Source organism: Taudactylus pleione, unplaced genomic scaffold, assembly GCF_031769625.1.
Source record: "Taudactylus pleione unplaced genomic scaffold, aTauple2 ptg000201l, whole genome shotgun sequence".
In the NCBI taxonomy this organism is placed as follows: Eukaryota; Metazoa; Chordata; class Amphibia; order Anura; family Myobatrachidae; genus Taudactylus; species Taudactylus pleione.
This window is the reverse complement of record NW_028284603.1, coordinates 18,678,911-18,697,971: the sequence shown is the minus strand read 5'-3', so window position 1 is coordinate 18,697,971 and position 19,061 is coordinate 18,678,911. Positions and strand designations below refer to the sequence as shown.

At 39.5% G+C, this 19,061-nt stretch overlaps 1 protein-coding gene across 1 annotated transcript in view; it reads left to right on the top strand.

Annotated features, from left to right (window-relative positions):
• ABCG8 (ATP binding cassette subfamily G member 8) overlaps positions 1–19,061 on the top strand; it is a 37,238-nt gene that overhangs the window by 5,133 nt on the left and 13,044 nt on the right. The window contains exons 2-7 of the mRNA XM_088477441.1: positions 5,270–5,380; positions 7,822–7,972; positions 10,462–10,700; positions 15,120–15,252; positions 17,162–17,431; positions 18,148–18,310. Coding sequence (XP_088333567.1) covers positions 5,270–5,380; positions 7,822–7,972; positions 10,462–10,700; positions 15,120–15,252; positions 17,162–17,431; positions 18,148–18,310 — 1,067 coding nt within the window. The remainder of the gene's footprint in view (positions 1–5,269; positions 5,381–7,821; positions 7,973–10,461; positions 10,701–15,119; positions 15,253–17,161; positions 17,432–18,147; positions 18,311–19,061) is intronic.

The window sequence follows — 19,061 nt, the reverse complement described above, 5'->3', positions numbered from 1 at the left end:
ATACTGACTATCATGCACGTCCACCTTTGTGATCTATATACTGATGTGCCCATGTGGTCTCTACTACGTGGGCAAAATGGTGAGAAGTTTTCGCGAACGTATGGTGAATCATCGTATGTCTATCTGGCAAGCCATTAGAGATGGTAGAAGTGATAAACCGGTGGCCTGCCATTTTATGCAGATGGGACACCAGATATCCATGCTGAAAAGTATGCTTATAGACCATGTTCCAACGTTTGAGAGGGGTGGTGACCGTGAGAAGGCCTTGTTGCAAAGGGAAGCGAGATGGATCTTCAATTTGAACACTATTGCCCTGAAGGGGTTGAATGAAAGCATAAATTATCGATGTTTTCTGTGACAAGGAGTCTGGTGGTATTTGTGTTAATGTTTATCATTATTGAGTATGTCCTGCATTCGTTGGTGAGGTAAACCTAAAAAATGTTTTTTTAAAGCATTCTTTGTAGGTAGAATAACTGTCAGATGTTTCGTTTGTCCGATCGAAATAATCGAAAGCAATTACCTAAGGTTGCATTTGTGTATGTTTTTAATGTCAATATTGGTAGTATTAATGTTCTGTCTTTATTTGTTAGGCGTTTATTATTTTTTCAGTATAATTAGTTTTATTTTGTGAATTCTATTAGTGGGGTTTATGTTTCACAGATTGCCTTGCCAATCCTCCGCTGGAAGGGATTTTACTTGAGAAGGGATATATAGGGTTAATGTGATGAACACGGTTGATATAGAAAAAGTGTAGTTACGGCACCTAATGGTTGCCATGACACTGGATGGAATGCATGCTAAGTCATTAGATCTATGGGAATAGTTGTGGAGTCACATGATTGGGCTGAGCAGGAACCTGCGTAGTCTCGTGAGATGATGTTAACAACGGGGCTGCAGGCTGGAGTGAGCATACGCAGTGCTCTGGCACGCACGCTAGACCCGGTGAACAGGTGTAATGTTTATTCCATTAAAGGTAAGCCTTAAATACCCTTTCCAGGTGGGGGGAGGGTGAGCCATATCTGTGAGCCAAGCTGTGGTGTTGGTGGCATGTTGTTACAAGTCTTGAACGGCCCTGTTTGGACCGAAGTCGACAGACAAGCATAAGTATTATGTTGGATATCTGAACTGTCATTAATGACCAAGAGCTTCTGTTGCTCTGATAGCAGGATGACTGTGTACTTCCTGGTTGCTGGATCGCACTATGAAATGAACAGCAACTCCTTCCAGTTCCTTGTGCAGCTGTTTCTGGCATTCAGGGTCTCAACGTTGTATAAGATTCATCCAATCGGTTTTACCCTTCAGGGACTGACAAAGGAATGAACCAAAAGTAGCCTCTGAGTGTTCCATAGTGCGGTCCAGCAACCAAGGAGGTAGACAAAAAAGTTTGGTTGACACCATCTAGTTGTGTAAGCTCATGCATGAGCAAGTGTAATAAAATTTATGCTGCAGAGCTGCGTTTTTGCATCCCAGTATCGTTGGCATCTTTATGGGCCTGATTCTAAATCAGATAGATCTCTCCTCATGGATACAGATATCAATTTTAACTATACTCAGACTCATAATAAGCCTGGCTTAATATCAATAGTGGTTATAAATTCATACAACATTTAAAAGGTACTGTAAACTCCACATGAGAGCCATAGTAAATGATGTTCAGAGACTTAGATTATATGCTACAGAATAAAATTCCATAATTCCTTAGTATGTAGCAAAATGCATGTTATAAAATAAATTTATGAAATTAAACAAAAATAACATTTTAACATTTTTATTATTGACCTTGCAGATGGCCCAAGAAGAATGGTGTCCAAATCTGCATATAACAATAAACCAAACAGGACAATGCTTTTATTTTTCTTTGGTGTTTGAGGTATAGAACCAATAAAACTTGTAAACTGTGGATTTGTATAGAGACACAGAAGGAAACATTTTCGCTTTTATATAGTAGATAGTAGAGCTAAAGAAGAAAAAATAGTAGATAAGCTAAATCCTTTTCTAATTCCGTACCTGACCTGTTATGCAAAGATTGCGTTTTTTAATTAAAAATTAGCAGTAATTAATTTTGATTTCAAATTTTGTTAGTTGCCTCCGCCGTGTTTTAATATGCTTGTATGTAAAATTTCATAATCTTTGTTTGTAAACTGTGGATTTGTATAGAAAGACAGAAGGACAAATTTTTGCTTTTATATAGTAGATATATATACAGTCAGGTGCATAAATATTGGGACATTGACAGAATTTTCATATTTTGGCCTCTATTCACCACCACAATGGCTTTGAAATGAAACAAACAAGATGTGCTTTATCTGCAGACTTTCAGATTTAATTTGAGGGTAATTACATCCAAATCAGGTGAACGGTGTAGGAATTACAACGGTTTCTATATGTGCCTCCCACTTTTTAAGGGGCCAAAAGTAATGGGACTATCAACTCAAAAGCTATTTCAAGGACAGGTGTGGGCTATTCCCTCGTTATTTCATTATCAATTAAGCAGGTAAAAGGTCTGGAGTTGATTCTAGGTGTGACATTTGCATTTGGAATCAGTTGCTTTCGACTCTCAATATGAGATCCAAAGAGCTGTCACTATCAGTGAAGCAAGCCATCATTAAACTGAAAAATCAAAACAAACCCATCAGAGAGATAGCAAAAACATTAGGTGTGGCCAAATCAACTGTTTGGAACATTCTTAAAAACAAAGAACGCATCGGAGAGCTCAGCAACACCAAAAGACCCGGAAGACCACGGAAAATAACTGTGGTGGATGAAAGAAGAATTATTTCCCTAATGAAGAAAAACCCCTTCACAACAGTTGGCCAAATCAAGAACACTCTCCAGGAGGTAGGTGTATATTTGTCAAAGTCAACAATCAAGAGAAGACTTCACAAGAGTGAATATAAAGGGTTCACCACAAGATGTAAACCATTGGAGAGCCTCAAAAACAGGTAGACCAGATTAGAGTTTGCCAAACAACATCTAAAAAAGCCATTACAGTCCTATGGACAGATGAGACAAAGATCAACTTGTACCAGAGTGATGGGAAGAGAAGAGTATGGAGAAGGAAAGGAACTGCTCATGATCCAAAATTTACCACCTCATCAGTGAAGCATGGTGGTGGTAGTGTCATGGTGTGGGCATGTATGGCTGCCAATGGAACTGGTTCCCTTGTATTTATTGATGATGTGACTGCTGGCAAATGCAGCAGAATGAATTCTGAAGTGTTTTCGGGAAATATTATATGCTCATATTCAGTCAAATGCTTCAGAACTCATTGGACGGCGCTTCACAGTGCAGATGGACAATGACCCGAAGCATACTGTATAAGCAACCAAAGAGTTTTTTAAGGCTAAAAAGTGGAATGTTATGCAATGGCTAAGTCAATCCCCTGACCTGAATCTGATTGAGCATGCATTTCACTTGATGAAGACAAAACTGAAGGGAAAATGCCCCAAGAACAAGCAGGAACTGAAGACATTTGCAGTAGAGGCCTGGCAGAGCATCACCAGGGATGAAACCCAGCGTCTGGTGATGTCTATGCGTTCCAGACTTCAGGCTGTAATTGCCTGCAAAGGATTTGCAATAAAGTATTAAAAAGTGAAAGTTAGATTTAGGAGTGTTTAGTTTGTCCCATTACTTTTGGCCCCTTATAAAGTGGGAGGCACATATAGAAACAGTTGTAATTCCTACACCGTTCACCTGATTTGGATGTAATTACCCTCAAATTAAATCTGAAAGTCTGCAGTGAAAGCACATCTTGTTTGTTTCATTTCAAAGCCATTGTGGTGGTGAATAGAGTCCAAAATATGACAATTCTGTCAATATCCCAATATTTATGCACCTGACTGTATGTATATATATATATATATATATATATATATAAAATTGCTTTTCTATAGCTCCCCCCCAGTAGCTCCACCAACAGTTCCTACACCTATTTTACCCGAAAAATAGCCCTGTCTGGGAGATTGGTTTTCCGACAACTCCCCCGGTAATTAATTCTGGCAAGCACTTACACGAGGAGGCAAAACAATAGATGAAGCTGCTAGACACATCTGGTATAATAGAGAAAGGCGATGCCTCCGCCATACAGATGAGCTCAAATTTAGTTGGAGACCACCAAGAACTATCAGCAGTGAGAGAGAGAATATAGTGGTGGAGTTGAAGGTAGATTAGTAAAACAGCTTGATATAAAAATTATATTATTTATTAATTACACATACAAATGTATCAAATAAGATTAAAAAAAACTTCCAGCTATATTTTGGAAGTTTTTATCTTATTTTATACATATATTTAGGAATATATGATTATTGTGTTATGAGCAATACCTGTTTATCAGACCACTGCAGGTGTATATTTTAAACAAGCCCCTCTGCTCATGAGGAGCTGTGTTAATATATTTCTTTAGGAGTTGAAGGTATGCCCAGAATGAGCAGGGTGCGAGGTAAAATGTCTGTTGGAGATCCATGAAAGATCGTATACCGCTCTCAGTAATTAAGTGAGATATGCGGGAAATACCCACTGAAGACCAACTAGTTAGGTAGGTGGCTGAAAGACCCGGGGAGAAATGAAGATTACCCAAAAAGGGCATAGGTAGTGAGGCACCTGGGCTATATGAGGGTAAGTATATAAGCCTCTTCCAGCATGCAAGTGTAGCCTATGTAGGCTCCAGTTTGAGATGCCGGAAGCAGGGATACTTAATAAGCCAGGGAAGGATATGCGATGGAATATTGGTTGCGTGACTCACAATTCTTGCCCAATGTTTAGAAGCAGGTAGCCTGGACACCTCAATAATCTTAGCCAGGTGGACCGAATAATAGTCAGGATCGCCTGTGATAGTCCAGGCCTACTTGGCCCCCTGACAAAACATCCGCCACTGTGTTTTAATATTATTTTCCAAAATAATTGTTGAAAATGTGAATGATTTTGAGTGTTTTCATGGCACAAAGCATTTGACTCATAAAAAAATACATGCTGCGCTTTGCAGTTGTAAAACAAAAGGTCCGATCTGCCCAACAGTAATCATTCAATAGGTATTACACAATATCAGTTTTATCAAAATAATTCACCCTCTGACTCAACCCTCCGCTCCAGGGCACTAATGCCCATAGCAAGTCCCCAAAATTCTGTTGCCCATAAAGAAATTATATATGTCCACCGATGTATTCATATTCTCAGTTCAGATACATATTCCTAATAGAAGCTTTTTCTTTTTAAAACCTAAATTAATTTTATTTTTTTGCTATAAAATATGTATTCAACTCTTTTCTAGTCGGGTCTGATGTCAAAAGATGACTTATTTGTTCCAGAAGAAGATAATAGTCTGTATTTTACATACTCTGGAGCACCAAATATCCTGGAGGTGAAAGAACTATGTTACCAGGTAAAGTGTACTATTTTGTTAGTTTATAAAAGTGCCATGTATGCCATCTATTCTTCAGTGAATAATTACATATGGCCATAATTAGCAACACTGGAAAATGATTCCTTAGGACACTCATCTTACTTGGATGGTGCATCTACACTATAAGGAATATATACAGTATATAAAGACAGTTCACTTTTCATTTAAAAATATCTTGTTTAATATTTTAAATTCACACATCTAAACATCGGAAAAAGTGATGCTAGTCATTCATTCAGCGCACAGAACAAATAAATCACAATACCTTTTCTACAAGTTACAAGATTAGCAATTATTTGCAAATCGCAGTCGTCAATGAGACAATAATGACCCAAGCTCTGTAAGTATAACTCAATAGCCTAATGTATAAAATAATTTCTGTATTCAATCAAACTTAGTGGAGAATTCAATCAACCCCGATAATTTTTCGGATGCAAAATACTGGACTTTTTCGCAATATTTACCTTTGGGCAATTCAATTAAAGCACTTTTTTTGCGCCCGAAAAATTATTTGTTTTCAGGTGAAAATACATAGAATCTGTAATAAGTTCGCAAACCTAAGTGCTTTCACTGCCCAATCTGCGAAAACAGGATAATTTTTAGGGATTTTTTTTTAGGCCTGGTGAGGTCCTGGAAAAAAATCCCCCATAAGTGCTGCAGGTGACCGCATTTCAGGGCTAATTGGATAGCCCTGGGGGGGTCAAGTAGCTCGCTGTAAATTACTTTGGCTAATTGAATTCCCCCCATTAGGCTGCATAATGTAGTGGGCCATATTCAGGGGCGGATTTAGTGATCAGGTTGTCCCTAGCCACAACATTTATTGGCCACCCCTCTACCCCTATAGCATGGTGTTCTGTGTTCTTATGAGTGCCTTATCAAATGTTAATTTGATGTACTAAACAGCTTTAGTTTAAAAAATTAAATAAAAAAAGATATCTGGAATAAAAAATTCTCAGTACCTCTTATGGATGTAGGTAACTATAAGAAATGTCTGTAGAATATACTCACTGAGTTCTGTATAAATAAATATATATCACACTATACTGTGCTTACCTTTAAGCTAGATCAGGACAGGCATAGGCAATGTTTTTTTCTTAGGGTGCCAGATGTTCAACATAACAAACCAAAAAATATCCAGGGTACCACAACCATTATAACATATACAAATATTTACAAAAGTAATAATTGGGTTCCAAAAAAAGGTTAGTGGCTTCTATGTCCCTTCTTTTTTGAAGCTAGTTTGCTCAAGTTAGGTTAATAATTTGTAGTCTAAAGAGGAAGACATGCTTCAGAGTTCTGAACTGTGACTCAACTGCGGGTAAGACTAACTGAGTCCAAGCTTTCCTGTGTATGCAGGTCACTCAAGGTCTCCTCTGTACAGGAATGAGGTGGTGCAAGAGGGGAGGAGCAGCACAGTCCACTTGGTAGGAGAGGGACTGACCCCACAAGTTCCACTCAAAAACATCCTCTAGTGAAAACCATGTGGCACTAGTGCCAAGGGTTGCATATGCCTGAGCTAGGTCTTAGTCGCAGAATTCACAGGCGCCTCACAGAAAAGCTTTCAGTTGAAGATTATCACGAGCAGTTCAGCCACAGTAACAGGTAGCAGCAGGCTTTCTGTCACATACACATCACATCACTGCTGGGTCCACTCCCCTTATGCTAGGGGCTATCCTGGTGCCTCCGGACAGTCACCGGCAGCTCCCCTGGCTATGATGCCGGGAGCCTGCTGTGCCACCCAAAGCAAGTGGCTTCCTAGTGGGAAATCCACCATTGGCCATATCTACATCAACCTTTGTTTATTAATGGGTAGAAGGATGTGTCTAACAGGGGCAGGGACTGATGTGAATGGACAAATATTCTCTCTGTAAAGTGCTGCGGAATATGTGTGTGCTATATAAATAACTGGTAATAAATAAATAAATAGTAGCAGGAGGTGCAGATTGTGCAAGATCCTCAGCTGGGGTTGGGTGGTACATATGGGCCCTTTCGATGTTTTGCTATGGGGCCGACACATGTCTTGTTATACCCCTGAATGGGTCTTTCTGAGGATTAAATGCTGAACTATTACTGATTAATTAATATCAGTAGTGCTTGTATTAATATTGATACTGAATAATGATCCAATAAATTACATGGTACTGTCATATGTAAGATGTTTTATTTTAATGTTACTGTATTTTACAGTAACATTGGATCAATATTCCACTATCATGCAGTGTGTTTATTTGACCAGTATGGCACTGTTTCAATTTGTGTTCAGCAGAAAACCCATCATGGCAACTGACACTCAGTAAATGCAACCCAGTACAGGAATGTAATTCTCGGTGTGGCATTATTTATATTACTGTATAAGAGATATAATTGAACATTTTGAAAAATATAAGTAAAAAATAATATAAGTATTATTTATCTTAAAGGTTAATTTAAATGCTCAGATTCCATGGTATGAGAAATTAGCAGAATTTAAAATGCCCTGGGAATGGAATAAAGGAACCCAAACATCAGCTATGTCAAACCTGAATTTGAAAGTCAGCAGTGGGCAGATGTTGGCAGTCATCGGAAACTCAGGTAAATTATTCATATTATCTAATATTGAAGGTCTATCAGAGTAGAGTGGATACGTGTGTTGGGGCACATTGTGTAATATCGGCTAGAGAAGGGAAAATATTAGTGTTCACCATTTCTGAAAAGCTTTCAGTTTATACATGAATAAAAGTTATTTTAGGAATATTTGTGGTATTTAAAAATAATAATAATAATAAAAAAAAAAATAATTAAATTTAAGTATGACCCCCCAGTGGCAGGTCTGGAAAACACCTATTCACTGCTGATTTGCTATGCATTAAATCCTTCCAAAAAATATGTGAAATACTTGTTATATAGAACATATAAATCAATAAAGTATAGACTTAAAAAAAAAATATATGCATTTAACATTTGGTAATTTTTTACTAATACAGGGGCTCATATAGGGGCCTATTCATGTAGCACTGCCATTCCACAGTTCTAATTTAGTATCCAACTCGCTGCGAGTAGCAGTAGTAGATACTAAAACACCGGAGAAACTTAACATTGCTCTGATGCGGAGACAGCTGAATCGAAGATCATTTGTTCTCACGATCCCTACTTTCGTAGCAGTGAAATTTAGCATTGCCAAGTAGACTCAGCAGTGCTAGTGCGCATGCATGAACTGGGGATCTCGCATGTGCACGAAGCTCCCGATGGCCAGCGGATCGAGCTGAACAGGAACAGTAGGACACAAAAGGATCCTTTATTGCAACCCTGACCTCCTTCCTATAGGAAGGAATGGGGATCTGGGAACAACACCATCTGAACATCGCATACGTTCCCGCTGTCAATCTCAGAAAATTTATTTTTCAGAGCTTGATGAATTTCGATCTCCATAATATTGTATGGGGACGACAGGCCAGATCTGGTTCTAATTTCTACAAACATAGGTGAAAATCTTAATTATCACCTACTTTTGTAAAAATTAATAGATAATGAATAGATCCCATAAAGTTGAATGCAGTTTACACCAAAAATGTGCAAGTAAATTGCGTCTATAAGAAATGCAATTACAATACTATGCAGAGACGCAAGCATCTTAATATGACTGTGAATTTGCATATTAAATAAAATTTATAATTCTTAATTTATTAAAATAACGTAAGATATGATAATAAAATATAAATAATTTATTAAAGGATATCCATACAAAATAATGATGATGTAAAATTATTTATTCAAATATGACTATGTCTGTGTGTTACAGATTTCTTTATCAAGCATTCAACAACTTTGATCACTTTGCCCATTCCTTTCAGTCCATGACTTTTAACTGAGCCAAACAGGGTGTTCCAAATTCTAATTTATGTTCATCTTTAAATGTCTATTTGTTTAGAAGTCATGGTGACACTTTCACTGTGCGTATCTGTGGGCTTGTCTTCAGTGTCAAAACATTATGAGATTTCCAATTACTTAGAAAGGAATGTCTTTGTGTTCTCCTGAAATTAATTCCAAATGTCTTTTTAACTAGAGATTGGCATACCCCTAGTGGTTACTTTAAAAAATCCATGTAATTTACTTTATTTCAAACTACTTATACTATGAAATCGGGATCCGGTCAAAATAGCGTCATGTGGGATGCCGGCGCTTAGAATACCGGCATCAGAATACTGGCACCGGCATCCCAACTGCCATCAACGTACTGGGGTTAGAGGAAGGGTTAGGAACTAAGGGAAGGGTTCGGGTTAGACACTAAGGGGGAGGGTTAGGTTGAGGGTGTGGGGAGGGGGAGGTTAGGTTTAGGCACTAGAGGGAGAGGTTAGGTTTAGGCACTGGGGAGGAAGGGTAGGGGCAGGGAGAGGGGGAGGGTTGGTATTGTAACCCTGTCGGGGATGCTGGCATTGGGATTCTGACCGCTGGGATCCTGAGTGCCGGCCTCCCGTACCCCTATGAATTCACATTTTCTGTTTATGCACAGAAATATTATAGCACTAATTAGTTATTCTCAACGGTTTTCCATAACAAGCAAGTTGGTGTTGGTAAGAATTATTTATTTTGGCAAGCTATGGATGCCAGCATGCTGTGTATGCTGACACCTGTAGTGCACCAGGGAAATATTATGATTTTTAAATTTACTCCATTTATAGATTTTTTTTTGCAAGCCCAATACTTTTAGGCAGTACATCCTTGTGCTGACCAGAATAGGACTGGTTGGTATTGCGAGAGGGTACCCAACACTGACGGTTTTCCTGCTACAGTGCCACCTTTACTGGCATAGCTTAGTGTTCCCAGTGGCAATTTTGGTCATACCCATGCTTTGTCCGTGCTCTCCCCAGTTGTAGAACATGATGAAGATTGAGTACAATAAAGTGCTCTGGCACTACTCAAATGGACCCTACAAGTGTAACAAAGGCTCATCAGCCAGTTTAACAAGTGCACATTGATTTCTGGCACAAATTTATACAAATATTCCCCGTACTCATGATTAGGGGACTTCATACTCTACATATTGAAAGAAAATAATATTTTCCTTTTTCCTTTCTTGTCAGGGTGTGGTAGAACAACTTTACTGGACATCATTACATGCAAAGATGAAGGAGGGAAAATTAAATCAGGTGAAATTCTCATCAACGGGAAGCTGAGCACTAAGAATTTGGTAAAGAAATGTGTTGCTCATGTGCGACAGGATGATCAACTATTGCCGCACCTCACTGTCCGAGAAACATTAATTTTTATTGCCAAACTTCGTCTTCCCAAATCGTATTCAGAACAACAGCGCCAAAAACGGGTGAGTGACATACCAGTTGTATTAAATAAATTCAAAATTAATCAATATAATTATCTAAATTAAATCCCAGCCGAATGCTCTACCAACTACTGTGCCATCTTCACTTTGAGTGCCAGGAGCTCCTATTGTCTCACATTTCCCTTTTATAATCTCACATCTATACCTTTGTCAACCTTGCATATACTCATTAGGCAACTTGCTACCCTTTGACTCACATCTCATCCTATGTCAACTTTTTATATAGCCGTTAAGGCCGTCTCTACCATTTGACTCACATCTACAACTCTACCTCATTTATAGTCGTTGGTTAATGCCTTTTCTAGACTTTATATCACTTCTAAACCTTTGTCAACCTCATATTTGCTCTTTAGGACCTTCTCTACCATCTCACTCACAACTCAACTTAATTTATAGTTCTCTACCCTCCGACTCAAATCTTCTCCTTTTTCAAACATAATTATACTCATTAGAGTCTTCACTATGCTCTAACTCACATCTACACCCTTGTCAACCTTGTATACTTATTAGGGCGTTCACTACCCTCTGACTCACATCTACACCTTTGTCAACCTCACATATACTCGTCAGGACCTTCTCTACCCTCTGACCCACATCTACACCTTTGCCAATCTCATATACTTATTAGGACCTTCACTACACTCTGACTCACATTTACACCTTTGTCAACCTTGTACTGTATATACTCCTTAGGAACTTGTCTACCCTCTGACTAGGACATATACCCTTGTCAACCTCGTATATACTATATAAGAGACAAGAACAATCTTCAATCCAACCCCCATCCACCTCAAATAGCAAAATGAAATGGATAAATACAGCACAGATGAGATAGCAATTACGTAAGGAAACATCATAATCTGCAGAAAAGATAACAAAAGATACGTTTTAGTCAAATGAAGTACAGTAACAATCAAACGTTGCTCCATTTGGTGAGTTGTCAGGCAAGATCTCCAGGCAATAATCAAACATCCGGATCAGTCAGAAAGAAGGATTGGTTATATAAAGATCTCACTGGGTGTTTTTGCCCACACTGATGCAGCAGTACCAACCAGCCAGTCAGAGCACTGAAAACATACTGAGCTATAACTTTGTTGACACTATCCTTGAGCCCAAGACCAAATAAACACGTGCCTGGGAAAAGTAATGGTATTCTACCCCCAGTGCAGGCATTACATCTTGTGACCTCATTCCAAAAGAACTGACCTTTGTGCAAAGCAGACCAAAGGCTCAGAGCATTTGGGGCAAGCACCTGAGGCATGCATCACAAACTTAAGCAACAACTGAGGAGAGATTTAAACCCTATGAAGGATAAAACATTTTATATGCTGATGGCAGGCAGAGGAGGTGGACGTTATAGGACTACAGAGCAATAGGTACCAGTCCTCACCTGTAAGCGGACCCAAATTTGTTCTCCATTCAATTCTAAGCACATTCAAGGGGGGGGTGTCAGGCCCCCAGATAGAAGATGGGAATATAACATTGAGAGCATACTTTTCTCCTCAGGTGCCCTCAGAACAGATCAGATCACCAGCAATTACAGGGATTTGAAAGGTAATCTGGGCTTGCAAAACATGCTGCAACCGAAGGTAGCGGCAAAACATGCAGTGTGGAATGCCAAATTTATCCTCAAATTGTTCAAAAGATTTTAACACGCCCTACCGGTGCACAAGACCTATCCACCATATCTATTCCATTCCAATGATCTGCTCTCCTCGAAAAACATAAATTAAATCCCCATTCTGCCCTTACACCTCAGATCGAGAATCTCAAGGGCCAACTAAATGGCTTTCTCTCTGGAAGAGCAGAGGCCACCCTAAACAAACTGCAGCAGCGTTTTTACACTAAAACTGACAAAATGGGTACTATGTTGGCAAACAAACTCAGATGAAAGAGGGCCTTAGGTATGATAGCTCCCTTTACAACCGCCCTCAATCCCCCCGACCCTCTTTCCTCATGGAGTGCGAGGGATTGCCTTTGTATCTGGCAAACGCATTGTTACCTCACTTGTCAGAATCCCAGCTTTCAATGCTCAATTCAGATATATCTCAAGATGAAATGATTGCCATGATTAAATTGCTCAAATCCTCTGTGGCCCCAGGCTCTGGTGGCTTCCTTGCCCAATATTATAAAAAGTTCTCAATAGAAGGTGCCTCCTTTGACCCAGCCTCTACCCTGGTTAGTATCGCAGTGATCCCAAAGTGTACAGTGTTCTAATTATAGGCCCATTTTCCTATTGACCCTAGACTTTAAAATCTTTGACAAAATCCTTGCCAAAAGTTTGAGCCCCCTCTTCCCCTGTTGATTTATCCAGACCAGGTGGGTTTATCCTGGGCAGATAGGCCCCAGATAATAGAGCCATCGACATGATCCACTCCATCCAGTGATCCAGTGCATCCTCTAGCTCAGGGGTTCCCAACCACGGACCTCAAGGCAGACTAACAGTTTAGGTTTTAAGGACAGCCATACTTGAGTACAGGTGTCTTAATTAGTACCTCAATTATTTTGATGCAACCATCTGTGCATAGATATCACTAAAACCCAGACTGTTAATATGTCTTGAGGGCCGAGTTTGGGAAACATTGCTCTAAAGGCCCCCATACATGGGGTGATAAAGCAGGCGATCCAACTGATGGGTGTGATCTGCCTGCTATATCGCACCGTGTATGGCCCTGATGTTGGGCCGAGCGCACTCCCATGGGGTTGTACATCACACCCCCTGATCTTTCTGCAGGACCGAATGATCAGGGGATGCGATGTGCGATCCCATGCATGGCTATGCAAGTGAGGGAGGAGGGAGCCGGCATATCGGGCGGTCGGCCACCCGATCGCACCGTATGTGCAGACCGCCCGATATATAGGACGACGGATCCCCTATCTCCTCGCACGGTGCAATCGCACCGTGTATGGGGAATTAACTCTATCTGCATTAGACTAAAAGAGAACACTTATGAACTTTTGTGCAGTTGGTATTATGCGCAACCCTGTCTAAAAAAATTTACCCAGATACATCGGATAGATGATAGATCGGCTGTCCCACCGAAGGCACTTTCCCCTACATATGGTGGACAGGTCCCAAACTCTCAAATCTCTGGCAAGAGGTCACTGACTTAATATCCAACACTCTTCAAATCACCATCCCATACGAGCCCAAATTATTTCTTCTACCATTGGGACTCCCGTCAGTCTCTCACCACCAAAATAAGTTACTACGTCACATAGTCATTGCTACTACTTGGCAAGTAGCAGCTAATCGGATAAAAAACTACCCACCCCCATCACCCCAAACTGCAATTTCCAGAATTTGGTATACTTATCAGATGGAATTCATGACTAGTATCATTAATACTTCATCTAAATCATTTAATAAAACCTGGAGCCCTTGGCTTTCATTACACAACTATCATTCCCCATTCGAATAGGGTTGATGCTCCCTATTCGCCATATATGATTCCATCTGACTGAACTTTCTCTTTTCTTTTATTTGCTTCTGTCTCACACTTTCTCCATTCACTTGATGCTTCTTTCGGCTGCCCACTGTATTCCCCTTCTCCCTCTCCCCGCTTGCCTTCTTGTTGTAAAACTGGTCACTCATTGGAACCTCTTATTATGGTGTCTATCAGTTCTATGTATTTCATGTGTGCTGGCTAATGTTATTCAGCTTTTAATTTATACCTTTCAATAAATTTTTTATTTTTTTTAAAAAGCGAGGTGTCTAAAAAGAACGTACTGTCAGGAGAGACGGAGGGTAGGGTAATATCACCAATATATTCCAGCAACTTCTCAAAGGTGTAATAAGCCTGGGAGAAGTATAAATCTCTAAACTATTCAATAAAGACAGCAGCAATACTAAGTTTAGAGGCATGCATCTGTCCCAACGGGTACTTGTTCTGTATTTACATATGGTTTGTGTGTATTCTGACTATTTGGCACTGCAGAGTTTTGTGGAGCTTTACAAATAAACATTGATGATGGACACAATGATGATGATATAAATATGGATCAGTCATTTAACCCGCTAATTACTACAGTATAAACGTAGAACAGGGAAAGATTATTCATCTACAATGCTGTGACAATTCTCTATATATTCAGTTTAAATAACACACCATTGTTTCAATTCAATTCTCTATATATTCAGTTTAAATAGCAGACCATTGTTTCAATAAATTATCGTGGTTGAAGTGTGCATTGAACCTCTCTGGACAAACTCTGAATGCAGCCAATCAATTCACCAGAAACAAGTGATGTCAGTGATGTGTCACTAGTTCCGAGAGAATTGATAGGCTGCCTCACAGGAAGCACCCCCCCTCTGTATATATTGTGACAAGTCCATTTGAATTTCTATCTGTCAGTTGAGTTGTATCTTCATAAAAGATTTCCATGTACATTTTTTGAAAGGTAGAAGATGTCATCGCAGAACTTAGGTTACGGCAATGTGCAAACACCAAAGTAGGAAATGCGTACACCCGGGGAGTATCTGGTGGAGAGAGGAGAAGAGTGAGCATTGCAGTGCAACTACTGTGGAATCCTGGTAAGATACATTGAAACATTATAAGTTGATTATAAACTAAAAAAAAAAAAAGAATCACCTTCACTTATCTGACCTCCCTTAGCATTGCTTCTTGGGTTTAGGCCGCATTACCAAATTGCATCTAAGCATCAGTAACCTGATATCCTGTCTGTCAGCACCATCCTCTCCATCTGTACGGCGCAGCCCAAACTCCTGCATCAGAATATATATTACAATGCTGAAAACTTCTAATGATTCCATAATGGAATAACACAATAAAAAATGAAATATTTTGACATGCAAAGATAACTTTATATAATGTTGTTATTTGTTAATATAATTTTAATATACAATATTTAAACAATAATACCATGCTATATTCATATAAAAAAAAAGGAGAGCGCCAAAATTGCGCTTTGATTTGTTCCACACAGACCCTTTCAACAGGTGCCTTGTAAATATCGATATCGACCATCCGTGCCCGTGCATTGATGGTCATTGGAGGGGGCTAAAAAAAGGACGATATAAACAATCAAAAGATATCGTTATCGTATATATCGTCCTTTTTATCTGACCGTGTGTATGCACCATAATTCTCAAGTTGTTATCAGATATTCATGTATGAAAATAAACAAACAATAAAACCCAGTCAGTGTATTAATCAATATGGTTATTATGGGTATAGGCATAGAATAAATCCGAATACATAAGTTTCCTGGATAAGTATAGTCTCTGTAGTCACCAGTGTCTCCCTCAGGGGGAACCAAAGAGGAAATACAACACCCTTAAGTGTGTATCAAATAAAAGCAGATATAAAGCTGCTTACTTGTTAGCTTACATCAGTAAGACAGTATAAAGATACATAAAGGTATCTTTACAAGTAAGCAGCTTTATACTCTGATTTTACTTGATACACCCATAAGGGTGTTGTTTTTCCTCTTTGGTTTCCCCTGAGGGATACACTGGTGACTACAGAGACTATGCTTATCCAGGAAACTTCTGTATTTGGATTTATTCTATGCCTATACTACGGGTGTAGTAGGTATTACCGCTGGCCGCATTGCCGGCGGTTCAAATCCCGACAGCAGGAGCCCGACAGGGATGAAGATCCTGATCGCTAATTAAGGTAAGTACCGCTAATCTATTTCCCTACCCTAACACTCCTTTAGGGGTGCCTAACCCTAACCTCCCCCCCTAGTGCCTAACTCTAACGCCCCTCTAAGTGCTTAAACCTAACCCCCCCTTCCCCGAAGCCTAGACCTAAGTCTCCCGGGGGGTGCCTAACCCTAACCTCCCCCCGAGGGTGCCTAATCCTAGCCCCCCTTTCCCCTAGCCTAAACCTAACCGTCCTGGGGGCGTGCCTAACACTAAGTCCCCACGGGAGCCCTAAAACCTACCCCCCCCATCCGCGTCTGGCGCCCAGCTTACCATCGTTCGGTATGCTTGGCGTCGGGCTCCCGGCATAGATTTAATGACAGGTGACAGGATTTTTACGCCTGTCATTAGTACCTTGCCAGGATTAGACAGTCGGGAAGCCTGCGGTCGGCATTTAGACCGTCGGCTTCCTGACTACATCCCCTATACTACCGATAATAACTATACTGATTAATACACTGACTGGGTTTTATTGTTTGTTTATTTTCATACATGAATATCTGATAACAACTTGAGAATTACAAGGCACCTGCTGAAAGGATCTGTGTGGAACAACTCAAAGTGCAATTTTGGCTCTCTCCTTTCTTTTTGATATGTACATGTATTGAACTGGTGTTTCATTTTTGAGTGCCGCTCTGGAGTGTGGCGCTGAACCGTTTGTATATCTTTTTATTACCATGCTATATTCAGTTTGCAAAGAAACCTCTTTAGACTGATATACGCCTCCCAACATATGTGACCTTTTTTTTAATAACACATACCTTTCTATTCGCAGGTATCTTGATACTGGACGAGCCCACTTCTGGTCTAGACAGCTTTACAGCACACAACCTTATGATAACCTTATCTAGGCTTGCCAGAGGAAACAGATTGGTTTTATTATCTATCCATCAGCCTCGATCTGATATATTCCAACTCTTCGATCTAGTTCTTCTACTCTCATCGGGGACCACAGTCTACTCCGGCACAGCAAAAGACATGGTTCAGTATTTCTCATCTATAGGTTATCCATGTCCCAGATACAGTAACCCTGCAGATTTTTATGGTAAGTAAAACTAAATAACAGTCATCATCAAAACAAAATAACGATAAAACAAAAATACAATGATGCAGTTAATTTACGCAACAAGCGTCTTTCTCATATAATAAAGGTGTGCAAAGTAATGTTTTCTATGCTGACGAACTACAAATTATTCCAAAAGGCCTCACGGTGCTCTAAATAGGCTTTGTGAATCTAGTGATCAGATTTTTTGCAAAAAGTTGCAAAACAGTCACAAGAATTTTGCAAAGTGCGTTGCCAATAACATTATGTGTTAAACAAAATGACGAACCAAAAATATCACGGGTAAAATGTAAAGTTAAAGTAGTTATTATTCACAAAATGTATGTAAATACTACTTTTTAAGTATGCAGCGCCTAAACTTGGTGAAGCTATATTGTGGTAACTGCTAGCTATTTTATTATTTATATTTCCATGCCGTGTAAAAATCCTATACTACTGAAAACAATTTTAGATTGTAATGTGTTTTTTTTTTTTCTCCCAATGGATAATAAAATGATTTACAGCCTTCTGGGTGAAATAACATTACAACTTCTCATTTAACCAATGTAAAACATGTTGCCATGATTGGCTTTAGTAAAAACAATACATTTTAATAGTATTCTATAAAATGATTTATAATGAGTCTCACACAATTTCATCTTGTAATATCTTTGTGTAAATCAGTGGTCCCTCATAACCTGTGGCCTCTTTCTTATCAGTTGATCTGACTAGCATCAATCTTCGAACCAAAGAGGAAGAAATAGAATCCTTGGAGAGGACAAGCTCCCTGGCAGAGATTTTCTGGCAAAAAGTCAAAGACATTGATGATTTCATGTGGAAAGTCAATGATGGAAATAGGGAGATTACAGCCAGTGAGACCGGGTATGTTTTTTTGTTCAAAATCTGATGAACGGAATGGAGAAATGTGTTTTAGAGATGCAAAGTCAAGCATATGGGGGGGAAAGGTAATAGTTTGCATTGGGTTTTCCCACTAATAACTTTTCCATATTAAAAATAATGTCAGTGAAATAGCACCAAAAATCAGCAAGTTTGCAAAGTGAGAACCTTTTATGGGCAGCACAGACGGTGTAATGGTTAGTGTTACTGCCTCACAGCACTGAGGTCATGGGTTTGACTCCCACTACTATGGGAAGAATATGCAAGCTCCACACAGTTAGGGCTGTAGTGGGAATCAAACCCACAACCTCAGTGCTATGAGGCAGTAATGCTAACCATTACACCATCTGTGCTGCTCATAACTACTATATCATCTCATCTGTACTATAAGCTAGTCATACTGAACCTAGTCAACAACTTTAAATGCACTGTAATTATGCAGCTGTATCAATATACTAACTATATCTTGAAGTGCCTGGAGTTATATACAGCAGTCATTAGTATCACTAAGTTCCCACTGCAGATTAAGCTTGACTGGTCACACTATAACAGGGAGACCCACATCTTGGGGTTCCTCCAATTATAATATGAAACCAGCTCTAGTCCGGTTATTCACTAGGGTATTTGGTCCAACAAAAAATGCAGGCTTCCCTCAACGCTAATCAAACCACATAGCGTTGGATCTCTTCCTAGCACTGCTGGAGTGGTAGGTGTATTTGTAAATTTTCAAAAATAA